The sequence below is a fragment of the Uranotaenia lowii genome, chromosome 2 (genome assembly GCF_029784155.1).
Source record: "Uranotaenia lowii strain MFRU-FL chromosome 2, ASM2978415v1, whole genome shotgun sequence".
Taxonomy (NCBI): domain Eukaryota; kingdom Metazoa; phylum Arthropoda; class Insecta; order Diptera; family Culicidae; genus Uranotaenia; species Uranotaenia lowii.
In genome coordinates, this window is record NC_073692.1 from 305,599,510 (window position 1) to 305,614,471 (window position 14,962).

The 14,962-nt window shown below is 34.2% G+C and overlaps 1 protein-coding gene across 4 annotated transcripts in view; it reads left to right on the top strand.

Annotated features, from left to right (window-relative positions):
- Positions 1–14,962, top strand: part of LOC129745644 (uncharacterized) — a 190,375-nt gene that overhangs the window by 160,312 nt on the left and 15,101 nt on the right. For all 4 annotated transcript variants that reach the window (XM_055738861.1, XM_055738860.1, XM_055738862.1 and 1 more), the window contains one exon: positions 8,824–9,464. In XM_055738861.1, the coding sequence (XP_055594836.1) occupies positions 9,383–9,464 (82 nt within the window). In that variant the 5' untranslated portion in view covers positions 8,824–9,382. The remainder of the gene's footprint in view (positions 1–8,823; positions 9,465–14,962) is intronic.

Genomic DNA, 14,962 nt, shown 5'->3' on the forward strand with positions numbered 1-14,962 from the left:
CATCAAACTCAACAGCAATATTGCATGGGATCGAACGAAAAAAAACGAAAATGATGAATATCTAGCTAAGGTACCAATGCAAATCCGAACCGTGTGGATGCTCGGAAATGACAATCTATTGAATTCCGTAATTGAGTTTTATGATATAGGGGAGGAGCGGGCTATATGCGCCTATTAAGCAGAACACTGATTTAATCAAATATCACATCGAATATGTTTACAAAAACTATAGACACGTGTGCAGGCATCTGTTCTCTATACATTGGAGTCATTTCTATGTTAAAATTTTCTTCTGTTTCCAAGAAAACGATTTTATTATAAGTGTTGTCTAAAATGCCGAACCTCAAACCGTGCTGGCTAAATGCGCCTATTTATGTTTTGAACAAAATTTCTGTTTTTTGGGCAATATTTTCGTATAATTTCATTGAAACTGCTGAAAAGTAATAATTTCCGTACGACAAAGCTGAAGTTTTATTAAAATCTATGTTTATTATAATTTTATGGAATAAAACAAAAGTTAGGGTTGCCATACTATGGAGGCAGTTAATCTATAAGAAAAACTTTATCAAATCTGTTTTTAGATATTCAATTCTCTCTTAAGATGTTATTCAGAGCTTAGATTTGAAGGTTCAATGATAAAAATCATTTATTTATTCTATTGAACCTGTTATTTTAGGATGGAGGCATTTTACAAACATGATGGGGGCATACAAAAACACTCTATTATTCCAATATATAATCATTATTAAACCTCCACAAAAGCTAGAATATGTTTAATTTCTTAAGTTTATTTGAGTAAGAAACAAAAACCATCCTAGTTTTTGTTTTAAGCTCTTTACGTATAATTTTTAAAAGTCGAAATATTACATCAAAATGAATCAAAACCTTGTATGATTTTTTTTAAATTTTCTGAGTTTGTAAATTCATAAAATTCTTTCTTGCCTTATGTTCTAAGCGTATCACCCTCAAAATGCATTGGTCAGATAAGCTGTCTAGTCAGCCATTTCATCAAACAGCCGTAGGGTCATTTAACCCGATAGGCCCATTAAGGAAACCTTTCCCCTACATCCGCTTGCATTGTGTCATCTCATTGTTTTGCTTAGTTCACTTTCCTCTGGCCAAACAAAACAAGAAAAATCGATTCCCCGAACAATTGTTTTCTGTTTTACTTTCTTTCAATTGTCAGTTTTCCCATCTTTTTTAATGACTTACGTATCGCGAATGCAATGCCCAGCCCATTTATCAACATGCCGAATAAAACTCTCTTTATCTGGAGTTGAGCGATTAATTCAGGAAAACAATGTAAATAAAAAAAAGCAAACCATACAAATCTCTAAACATATCTCTTTCGTCACGCCGGAAAACGATGACCCATCTGAATTTCCGCAGTCGGGTGGGCCCACGAGCATCATCGCCATTAAAAAACAACATCAACACATCATTTCCTTCGCCCGGCCTAACGATATGATGGTCGGATGGAAATCTAGCCGGGAGAACCCACGCCAAATTTATAGAACCAAATAGATATATGTAAGTAGAAAGACGACCACGAATGATGGCGATGGATAAGACGACACCACCATTAACCCATTTCCCAAGTTTCCAACGGTTTTGTGCCAAAATTACGTCGGCGTGGAAATCGTTGGGACTTGTCTGTTTCAAGCAAAGATATTTTTTAAAAATCTAATATAAATCTGTATGAAAATATTTTCAATAAACAACTTTTTCCCAAACAAAGTTCAAAGCAAAGTTTCTTTTTTCGCTCTTTTCAACGCCTATAGTTTTATTTTTTATCCATTTTCAACATTTTCTGATCGAATCTAAAGGATAGAAATTCATTTAAATCGATTAATCGAAAAAGATTCAAAATCGATTAGATGCTGCTTACTGTTTAAGCAAGAAAAATTAAACAACACCAACCTGAATTCTTCCAAATGTGGTTTTTGAATAATTTCTTACAAGTGACGGAATACCGGTAAACTTTCAATTCAAAAATGTTATTTATTCGACATATTTTGCAACAAAATTCTCCAACTTCGAAAAGTATGAAAAAATATCATTTCCAGGTATCTTTAAAATTTTCTTTATAGTGTGTAAATTTACACATTAACTTAAAATTCGATGAGACTTATTTGACGTTTTAATTTGGATTGATAACCAGGATTGCCTTATTTTTCAAAATAATGAGCATTTGAAAAACAATATTTTGTTTTTGTGGCCCTTATGTACAACTTCTCTATAAGGAATGTTGCAAATATGAGCACAGAAAATTTATTTAGAAATTTTCAAAGTATTTGGCCGCACACTAAAGTTTTTGGCATAATTTCTCTTACTAAAGCTTAGTTCTTTTATAAATGGGACAGTTACGTATGCGTGTATCTCAAAAACCATTCATTTGATCTAAATAATTTCTATAAAGGACATGAAGGTAATAATGAATGATAATTCATGAAAAAAATTTAAAATTTTTTTTATTGATTTTTGGAAAATTCAGTGGATACAACTGTTTTGAAATTAATAAAACTTGACTATTTTTGAGCCACTTTAAAGCGTTTTTAGTGAAATTTCTGCTGGCAATATCTGACAGAAACGAAGTAATTCATCATGAGATTGAACTTAAAGTATAATCGGTTAGTATAGATCGTAAGTTGGGAAGGGTACATACAAGATAACTCTTTTTTGGCTTTTAGAAACAGCGAAAACCTAAGTATACGTTTTGAAGTGTTGTTTGAGGTTAGGTTTGAATGATTCATAACTTGGCAACATTTCAGCTTATCGGAGAACACTTTTTGGACATTTCAGCGACCTACACTTAGCTTTTCGCTTATTCAAAACTAACAATGCTAGTACGAGACTTGACTTCCCTGATGACCCTTAACCGTAGTTGCTGATCAAATGCTTCATTTCAATGCTTTATTTGAACTTTGGGGACATTTTTGACAGTGATGGCATACTTTTCCACCACTCACACACAGCAATTCTTTGAATAATCACCAGTTTTGACAGCTATCAATTTGATAAAGACGGATTTTGAAGGAAACTGTGCAAAATTTTTTTTTTCTTTTTCTCTTACATTGTAAATATCTCAAAAACGCATGAATTTTAAAATTAGACTAAAACATGTCTGATAGTATTTTTCACAGGCAGCAGAATGCTGTCAAAGTTTTGAATATCCGATTACCAGTAAACGAGCTATTAACAAAAGAAAGTGTCCCATTTCTAAAAAAAACTATGCTTTACGTATGGGAGAGTGGGGAGTCATGGGCCACTTTTTTTCGTTGTTTCATAACTTCTTTATTATGAAAGATAAAATGAAAATAAAAAATGGTATGGTTTTCTACATTTTCAAGGTATAATAAATCATATTTTTTTTAAATTTTTAATAAGTTATTTTCCCCAAATTCTGACTGTTTGAAAAAAGCAATATTTTTTGGATTTTGAAAAATGGTGGGGAATCGTGGGCCACCAAATCCAAATTGACCAAATAACATGCGAAGTTTATAAGTTGAACCAAAACTGTGATTTCCTATTTCATTTCGTTATTTTAAAGCAATTTCAGATGATGAAATGAAAAAGAGAGCTGTGTATGGTCGCATAGATTCCAAAACCTGGCTCGCGAACGTTTTGGCAAAATTTCTTCTATAGGATGGACAAAATATTTTTCATAACTCTTTATTTGGCATACGAAAACTTTACAGATAGGAAAAACGTCTTTTAAGTTCTGAATGTGTCAAAAACATAAAAATATAGGTGGTTCAAGATGTGTGGCCTACGATTCCCCACAAGCTATGATTTGCAAATTGGTTGCGTTTGTGTGACTTATTGATGTTTCATCAAAAAATCCTTTTCCACGTGAAAGATCATGACAAAACTAAGATCATAAGCGTATGAGCATATTTTTGTTATGCACTTTAAGTTCCCCATAAGCGGGTGTTTTTTAATTATGTAAGTATATTTTTCTAACTTTTTTTTTGCTTGATAAATAAAAGATGCATATGATGCGTATTCCAGTCAACAACATATAGAAATATGTACCCACGCAAAGCGACGACGATGACAATTGGTTTGAGATTTTTTTCTCAACACACATCTGAGATATTAAAAGTGGCCTACGTTTCCCCATGGCCCACGATACCCCACTCTGCCCTACTTGTAGCTTCTTGTTAAGTTTGATAAACTATATTAAAGTTCAAATTAAATATTAACAACCTCAGTACAGATGTTTATAAATATGAAAAGGTTCGAATGAATACAGATGAGTTGAAAGCACGCTGAAAAAAAATTCGAGACTGAAAAGTGAAAATCTTGCCACAACTAAATGTTGTAAGAAACATTCTTAGTTATTTGGAGAAAATGAAAAAAGGCAGGGTTAAATATCAGATACAAAAGTTGCAGTTAAATTTTCTTTGGTTTAGATTTCTTTTGAATAAATCATAGGACATTTAAACTTGAAAATGTGAAAATTATGACTGTTATTTAAAAAAAGGGTAGGTACATATTTTCACCAAATTTTAGACTTTAAAAACACTTTAAATTTTCGCTTTTGTGCCATAGACTTTTGGGTTGTAAGCAAGTTTTAAGAATTCTTTATGAACTGTGTAATAAAAAAAATGCAAAACTTAAAGTCCATAACGGTAAATTTCGAGAAAACTAGTGAAAGAGTTAGATTCCTGATTGAATTTCACACAAAAAAAATCTTTTGAGAAGTTTCTTTAGAACGGCTTTTCTGCAGCTTCGAATGTTTGTTATTTTGAGTTGAATTCCCAAATTTACACAACGATAACCGAAATCTACAAACATTCGAATAGTTGGGTGATAAACCCATGAAAATTTCAAGACCATATCTCTGTACACAAAAATTAATTTCTGTCTGTCTGTCTGTTCCCTATAGACTCGGAAACTACTGAACCGATTTACTCGAAACTTGGCAGGTGGATGCTTTTGAGGCCTGGAAGGTTCTAATTATGGTTTGAGACCCCTCCCTCTCACTAGAAGGGGTGAAAGGGTCTCTCAAAAAAAGACAAATTTTGAGCTTGAGAACTGATTGAGCAAATTAAACCAATTTTGGCATAGAAGTGTTTTATGGTACGAGGAATTTTTCTTTGAATATTTGGTACCCTCCCTCCTCCCCCAGTAAGGTGGTATAGGAAGGGGGGAGGGGGGCTTCATTATATTTTTTTACACTCAACTCACTACACACAACTCGAGAACTAATGACGCTAATGGAATACGAGGGATGGTTCTATGATGATGTGCCATCCCTTCTTTCAGTGGAGATATAAGAAGAAAGGAGGGGGCTTCCATACCTTTTTAATTGCATAACTTGAGAACTATTCGAGCAAATGGGAAAAAATTTGGCGTGAAGGGGTGTGGTTCGATGAATATTAGGTTCTCCTTCCTCATTCCGGAAGATAGAAAGGGGGGGAGAGGGCTCCTTTTAAATTAGCATAGCATAGCGTAGCATAGGGTGATTACACACATCTTACATTGGCTGATACACGAGGTACAACTGATAATCAAGGACAACGCAAGATGCCAAAATGAGTATCTGGTTTCAATATTCATTTCAATTGCTACCCTTGAAGATCAGTGTGGTACCATGATGCACACCGTGACAAGTCAATGTAATCATAGAAGGGATTATCTGGAACAGCAAAAATAACTTTTTAGGTGCAGAGAACTCATACGACCCATAAAGCTGTTTCAGAAAGGTTTTGGAAGGGATTTTAAGTGGGAAATAAATTGATTAAAATAAAATGAAACAATCTCACCAAAGTCCATTGATAGGCGATGAGTGAAAGAGCAGCATGGATTAATTTGTATCTGATGGTCCTGTTGTACTAATGGTGAATCTCTGCACCTTCCAGTCACTGTTGCTTAATAATCCAGCATGTACTTGTGAATCACTTTTCGGGATTTGAGTGTTTCTTTTCTTAGTTAACTTCCCGACAAATTTACTTTCCCACAACATCACCAAACACAATTCCAAAAATAAACCACTGCCCGAACTATTTCAGCCGAATCATACCGAATCACCTGACCGAATCATATTTCTTCGCCCAATAGCATTTTATTAATTTGACCAACAAAATGCAGAACTTCTAATTAATAGGATACGAATTCTAGGCCCAGAAAACATTATTTTCTTCTTGCCCGGCTGAAGCTTACTTTAGTGTAACAAACAGACTCTTCAACACATTCTCTTATACAAAATTTAAGACAGCAGATAAACCAAAACCACAAGACCATCGACTTTTGGTTTTAAGTCATTCAACACACATTCGTCTAGGCGTTTAACACATTTTTAAAAGATTTCTTACATAATTCATAAAAAAAATATAAAATTATTGTTCATTTTCACTGTGACGAAAAAAACCCCGTGCGATGCCATCAGGTCAACGCCTATTTCCTTTTGGGAATCCTCTGTTTTTCCAGTGGTAAAATGTCAAGGGTAGAAGATACTCCCTTACAATTTTTTTACATTACTCGAGAATTTATCCAGCAAATGGAAACAAATTTGGCTTGGGAGGGTATTTGAGTACGGGGAATGTTTCAATGAATATTTTGTACTAATGTCTCCTTCCAGTGGGGTGATAGAAAGAAGAAAAGAAGGCTTCTTTACAATTTTTAGCATAAATTTAGAGCTTATCTAAGAAATGGAACCAAATTTGGCATGAGAAGGCATTTGCATACAAGGAATGGTTATATGCTTATTTGAGACTCCTTTATCCTTCAATTGAGGATAAAGTTGGGGAAGAGGGAGGCTCCCATACAATTGTTTTGCATAAACCAGGAACTTATCTAACAAGTGGAGCCACATACGGCATGGGAAATCATTTGGATACAAGAAATGGTTCTATGATTATTTGAAACACCACTCTTCTTCCAGGGAGTACATAGGATGTGGGGAGGGGGCTCAAATAAAATTTTGTTGGTATAACTGGAGAAGTACTAATCAAGCAAATAGAATCAAATTTGACATGGGGAGGGATTCAAATACGAAATATGGGTTTTTTGGTATAAGATTTGAATCGCCGTATATGTTATGATTCGAAATTTTAGATGGCATGTTCGGCGGGATGAAATTCCAGAGAGAAATTTTTATTTATAGAGTATGAAAGAAAGGTGAATAGACAGGCATTAGTGCGCCAATAGAAGAAAGCTTTATAGGTGTTGACATTTTAGGCTAAAGAGCATGTTGATGAAAAGCCTCCATGAATTGTAACGCCTTTGCTCTACACACAGCTACCTATGGATTAGAACGTTTTTGCTCGTTTAAAGTGCGCCTAAAAACACGCTCTCAAACCACCGAATTGGATATACATGGGAATTCTGTTTCTCGAAAGGAATGGGAAATGGGTAGGGAATCCATCCAGGAATCATTTCGAAATAATTAAAGAATCAATGTAAAGTTTATGAAAACAGAGCAACAATTTGCAGATCATGGAAAATTAATTTAAAGGTCAAGTTCCAGAAAATTTGATTGAATTATTTTTGTAGTGCAATTCAAAAGAAGTTTTTCCTAAGATTTAATTTTTGATAAATTTTATTTTGGACTGAAAATAATTTCCACTTAGAATGTAAGTGACTCTGGAACGAATTTTGACCATTGATGGTGAACTCATGTGAGTTTTCAATAGGCCACCATCTAGTGAAATCCTCCTAAGTGACTGGTCAAGTGTTGAAATTAAGCGACGAGCGACGAAGAGATTTTAAATGTGCGCTCAGGTTGATTGTATCCTTCAATAAAACTGGTATTTAAGTGAAATTTGGGATTTTCATCTACGACCAACTTTGTTTATTCAAAACGATTTATTTTATTCAAGACATAACATAAACTTTTGGTTGCTGTTTTCTGTAAATAACCAACATATATTCAAAATTTAAAAAAAATTGAATCATCGGGAAGCATTTCCAGAACCCGATTGTTAAGGAAAGTGAAAATAAAAATATGTTGGTTATGCCAAATTCATCACAACTTACCTTCCATCAAACATTTTTCATCATAGCAAAGCTAATGAAGGTTATTCATAATTGCTCTGTCGATTCCTACTTTGGTCACTTATGTGGACGATACACGGGATATTTTTTCGGGCTCTGAAAGTATATATGTAATTGTTTTGAAACTAATAAATTATTGTTTTTCTGAACATACCAGCTCAAACACAACTCTGCTATGATTCCAATACATAGAAAAATAAAAATTAGTTTCAAAGGAAAGTGCCGCAAAAAAAAAGGATTTTTTTCTTTTGATTTTGGGACAGCTAAAAAATACTTACCACTTACTTACTTACATTTACCTTTTCTCCTTTTTTTCCTATAAATCAAAAAATGTATTTTGATTCAAAACCAGAAATGCTTTGATTCAAAATCTTAAATCCCTTGAATGTTCAGCATTTTCTGTCGATGCGATAAAACTTTCCTTTGTTCCCAAGTTAATTTGATTTTTATTTGAGACTATATATTCTTTGATCTAATTATTTTCTTTCGTTTCTACAAAAATCTAGTAATTCTTCTGATTTTTGGGCCAATTACTTAAAATTTAATTGATGAGTTAGTGAACAATGATTCGGTCACTTGAAACTTAAATGACAGGCAAGTAAAATGTACATGAGCCATTTGAAATGATGAAATTTACTGTTTATATTTATTCTCTATTTATATTTATTCACGGTTGTATATTTTACACAAATTGACATGTTCTAAAATTCCCAAAACAAATTGCTTCTTCGTTCGGATTAAAAACCAAACCATCGCATCAACCAGCCAGACTTTCGACTGATTAGTTATTTCTCTCTCTCTCTTTCCTTTTACTTTTCATAGATTTCCCACCCGCACCGGCAGTGTTTTCTAGTGATCGAATCGGCAGTTAAAAAGATAAATAGCTAGGCGAAGAATAAACCCGCAAAGCAGCAAACATCTTCCGTCATCCCGCCAGAAGAAAACTGGAACCATCATTCGATTTCCGGTCGGTCGCGGAAACCACTTTTCGTGAGTAGTGTAGAACGGTTGCGAAAACAGAAGACGCTAAGACGGTGAAACCAAGTTAGCTGTCGGATGTGGAAGTGATGGAACGAGGTTGTCCAAACATTTGTTGAACCCGGTCAGTCAGTCAGTCAGTTAGTGGTTCAACCACTCCTCTCCATCAGAAGAAGGTGTCGTCTAGGCTAGTGAAGATCTGGATCGACAACGGAACGGTAGCCCGGAGTATTTCGTTTACTGCTGCTGCTGGGCCCCGGGCCATTAATTCGATAACGAGCGCGTGGAAAAACATTTTTCTTGTGGTGTGAAGGTGTAGATAACTATATGTAGAACATTAAACGACAAGAACAGAACAGAAAATAAGCACCCCGGAAGAAGACAAAGTGTAAACTAGTTCACGATGGGAGCGCCACCTGCCAAGAAGCCGCTGGTCAACCGGAACCTGATATCGCTCAAAGTTGTCCTTTTCCTGTTTTATGCCGGTGAGTTGATTGAATTTCCTTTCCAGATTTCTGTTGCCAAACATCAACGAGGAATCATATTTATTAAGGACTGGTAACTGGATAAACATTTAATGAGAAGTATCCGGTAGTAGCATTTTTAATAGGTTAATTTTTTGGACATGTTACTGTGCTTATCAATTGAATTCAAATAAAATTCGGGGTGTTTCATACAAGTGAAACCTTTGTTGTTACAGAAGTTCTATGGTCGTAGCCTTGGAAGTTAGCACAGTTTTGTGCTGAAAATTTAGCTTTGATGGACTTTAGATTAGTGTGTGTCATATTTGGTTTTACGAATTTGAAAACCTCTGGGATTTTGACGCTTTCTTTTTGGTTGAAATAGACCTTCGATTTCTTCAGATTTTTTTTTAAATTAAGAATAAGGTTATTGTACCTTATTCTTAATTTAAAAAAAAATCTGAAGAAATCGAAGGTCTTGGTTTGGTTTTAAGTTTTTTTAGAAAAAAAAAATGCAAAATTACTTTTGGAGAAATTGTTTTTTTTTTTAATTTAGTTTTCATGTTAATGGAAAATTATCTAACTACAACTTTACTCAAGACCGTAGCAACTGGAATAGAGAGAATAAAATTATTTCTATTCAAACAATTGTAATCCTTTTCCCCGAAAACGTTTACCCAGACTGAGAAATCTCCAGAATTTCAATCATAAGAAAAACAATTTCCCATTTTTTTTTCCCAGAAGAAACCATTCCGCAGAAAATTTTTCTTTAGAAATTACCAAATCCCAGAACATTTTTCTCCAGAACGGATCATTTCCCAGAAATCCCCACAACTAACGAGGGCGAAGGGACTGAGGCGGCACAGAGCCAAAAACCTAAAATTTTAGTGTTTGAAAGAGCCACATTAAAGGTATTTCGTTTTTGTAGCAAAAAATAAAAATACATGAATTATCAATGAACATTAGTTTTACGAAAATAACTTTAAACCCATAAAAGATTTATCATCTAACTCTTGAATTTTCTTTTCAATCTGTTTCTGTTTTCCATTAAGAACATGGATTTTCTTCAGGATCGTCAACTCTTCTAACATGATTCGATTGTATATGCTTATGCCTTATGCTTATGATACGTACACAGCCAGATCTTGTCAGCATCCCGGTGAATAGTAAAAATACTTTTACTATTCATCTTATCAAGGCCGGGCCCACTGTGCAGTATTGGACGCAGAGACGACCGGAACCAGGGGAAGAAGAAACGTGGACAACAGTACCATACGTTCCCATGTTCATTTGATATTTCTTCGTTGGGAGCCTAGATGCTAAGATATTTCTATGCTCCTTGGTGTTGGGCCTTCCTTCAAGGGATGGAAATGAGGTTTTTTTTACATAGATTCCAAAATTTAACAATACAATAATTAAAGAAAATTCTTTAAACATTATACACTGTTTAATTCTGGATCATTGTACCTTCATCTCAGGTAATTGACCATGGTTATAGTGCCATTGCTCGCTTTTGAAAAGATTCAGAATTAGAGAAATTATAAAATAATAAGAGAAAAATAAAAAATGGAACATCCTCACCGAATTTTTCTGCTTTTGTACCATTTGATGTTTTTTGCACCAATAAAGTTCCAACAAGTTCATGTTGAAGCATGATTTGTTACGCGCTCCTAGGGATTTTCAGTACATTCTCACTAAACCCAAGCCCATATTCCACAACTTCACGTTTAAACTTTTTGTTCCAGGAACAAATTCACCACTTAACCCGGATATTGGATGATTTGTGTGGGATTTTTCACTTAACCCAGACGCCATACATTTTCACAAACAGTTCGCCCCAATTTCGGAAATTTTCAGATTATCCAAAAATCAAAGCAACCACACACTCACGACGCCGACGAACTGTCTGACATAACGGATGAGATAAAAAGTTATCGCTGAATGGCGGCAGAGCCTCTTCATAAAATTATAACTTTTTTGTTCAAAATTTCTTAGCTTTTGGGAGTCTGATGAAATAAAAACTAACAGTAACTTGCTGATGAAACCAAACGACACTATAAAACAAATAGAATAAACCTTCGAATGGTACTCGAACAATAAAATAATACTATTAGTAAACGCGAACGTAGCGCACACAAAACCCGAACCGTACTTTTCGGCCTCCCGAAAGCGAATCGAAATCTCACAAGATTCGTCCAGCTCAACAATACACCAGTTGCATTTCTTTGCAAGTAATTTAGATGCATTTCAATCAATTTTAAAATGTTTCGATCGCAACAGAAGTCCCGAAATAGTTAAAATTCACAGTATATTCTAATTCGCGAGAAAACAAACGGGAGAAACAAGATGGCGAAAAGATAACACGTCCATGCTCGAGCATGACTTGCTGCGATCCCCCTTCTAACATGATTCGATTGTATATCAATATAAAGTCGTTGGCAAATATCGAGTCAAGAAAGTTTTAAATGCATATAAAGGGTGATACGGTCAAAATTTGGTCAAGGGAGACGCGTGTAAATCGGTGAAATCGTTTATTTAAAAAATCAAATTAAATTTCTTTTTCAAGTTAAATAAGTATAAAATTCAGGAAAAATATTCAGTTAGGCTTCCGCTTTTCCAAATCCGAATTGCCTTGTTCTTGAGAGTCGATAGTCCGGCTCGTTTTTTGGCTCGATGCACGGTTGTAGACGATACACCCAGCTTATTTGCGGCATCTCGGAGAGAGAGGTTAGGGTTTCGCTTGAAACTACCGGCAACTCTCTTCGTCGTCTCAGCGGCTTCCGGTTTTCGATTTCCCCCCGATCCAGACTTCCTGGCTGTAACTTTTGATACGCTGCTCTTCTTCCTAGGACGGCATTTTGACAACTGAAGTGTGAATTCCAATATCAAAATAGGAGCAACATTCTACACACACACACCTTCAAAATGAAGGGTGTTCAGGTTTTTTAAATGCAAAATTGAAAAAAATACGTCAAGTTGATATTGACCAAATTTTGACCTATCACCCTTTAAAGCTTGAATGAATACTTTGCATGACGTTGTAGTGAAAGATTTGAATATATTTATAAAAGCAGAATATTTATAATTTCTTCGGCAAAGAAAAGCTTTAAAAAAAGTAAAGAGAAATTTTATTTCCCAGATCTAGCTTATCCTTTCCCAATTCTAGAAGTATAAGGTAAAATTCAACTAAAATTTATATGGGCTTGTGATATAGCTCAGCTGGCAAGTCTGATGTTTCCAGAGCCGATGTCCGCGAGTTCGAGCCCAAGAGTAAACATTGAACACAGTTGTTCCGTAACGTTGATAAAGTCGCGCATGCCATAAATATGGCAAAACGACTATAATCGAAACAAAAAAAAAACTAAAATGTATGTAATTGAAAATTTTAATCTTCAAAAATTATGCTCCTAACAACTGGTAGAATTTTCAAAATTCATGGCATCAGGCAAACGTGTCTTCAGAATTTTATGCATATGGAAAATTCAAATATCTTATTTTATGTCACATGTTATTCTTCAGTACTGTGCGTGTCCAATTGAATGAAAAATGCAATCCGATACATTGTATATTATCCATCAATGCTTGCTAAAGCTTAGATTATTGGAAAAAATGTGGTTTGACCAGGATAAATCTGGAATAATGTAATGTGAATTTGTGACAAATCATAGAGAAACAGTACATTTGAACTGGCAAAATCAGTTTAAGGATACTTTTAAATTATCAAAAAAAAAATATAACTAAAAATAATATAACTAAATATAACTTTAATTAGTAATACTCAATTCTTCGATTTGGAGTTTTGTATTTGAATTTCATGTATCTGAACATTAACTTTTTTCTATCCGCTATTTATTGAGTAGGCTTTCCAGAACTTTTCTGTACGTATCCAGGCCGGGCAAATCCAAGCATTGGGATTCTCAAATCAAAACTCAAAACCGGTTAATATCTCGGCTAATCCAGCCAAAATCTACGTATTTTCCACAGAAAGGCAAGAGAAATCCCGGAAAGAAAACACGCAGAAAATGATTATAACCAAGACACATCAGCGGCGTTCAAATCTTATTTCAAATTTTAAAAAATGCACAAGAATTTGTTTTCACTAAAACAAACTGAAAATTCGAAATATCGAAAAAGTTGAGAATAATCCTAGAAAAACTGGGCCTTTTTCTTCGATATCCGGGCAACCGGACCGGATCTGGCTTCTCCCATTTTTTTTTTAAATCTAGGGAGATCCAGGAAAATTAAGCGAAGTTTTTTACTCTACACTCAGTTTATAATTCTCAATCAAATTTTGATGATTTGACTAGGTTGTTTGAAAGTAACAAACTTGACTGATGCCAAAACCTCAGAAACTAATCCCAGGATGAGAATTCTTCAACAGTTTTTCAAAACTTTCTCACTTGTTGATTGAGTTTCAGATCTTTATATAAAATTATAAATGATATTAAATTAATTTCGGATATTCTGGTTCCATACTGTCTAAATCATAATTGTGTTTCTGTTTTCATATTTTGGATTCTGTATCTAGTTTTCGATTTTTGATCCATGAATTTCATTTTTAAAATGTTAAAAGACATACACTGTCTTAGCTGATTTAGGCTTTACAGACTGAATAAATGACGTGGACAACTTAAGATTAACATTTAACATAGGGTTGCCATCCGTCCCGCAAAAGCGGGACATGTCCCGCTTTTTTTCCAAAATGTCCCACCGTCCCGCTTTTTAGTCAAAATGTCCCGTTTTTTCTCAACCAAGTTGTCGAGAAAAAAAAGTTTTCTAAAATTTTATTTCATTGTTATATTCAAACTGCAACAAACTGATTGATATTTACATAACACGAAAACTCAGGAGATTTAATTTTGAAGGAAATATTAATTCTTCAAGAACGTACCTCATCTCTTCGATACATACATATCACTAAATTTCAGATAGCAGTCTATCAAACTTTGAGCGCCAAGATATGGCTTTTTATGTAGCTTTTCAATTCGTTAAAATATGTTGCCAAAATCATTGATTTTATTTGATTTTCAATCACAATTGTTTTAACATCTTTGTGTTATTTTCACTTCTTTTCACTAAAGATGCTTTCTGCGAAAAGCATGAAAAAAGCTCAAATTTTGTTCGATGTTCACTCCTGGGTTTGAAATCAGTGTTTTACCAACTATTGCTATGCAACTAAGCAACTATGTAGCCGATTTCTAAGATTTTATATTCAAGTAAAAAGTATACTTTTTTATCCAATCAAAAACATACAAGCAAGACCGCTGCAAGCTTTGTATTAAAATACAAATTCTTTAATTTTTACAACTCCCCTATTTTTTTTGGTGCCATAAATAACAATCAAATTTTTGGTAGCGATCCATGCAGTCGTGAATTAGCGCAACGAGTTTAAATTTTGTATGGAAATTTGTGTGGATATACAATTTTTTTCATTCCAATAGGATTCGGAGTAGGCCTTGTAAAGGTTCGGACGTGTTTTTTTTTTCTGTTCCGCGTTGTGAATGAAAAATTAATTGGAATTT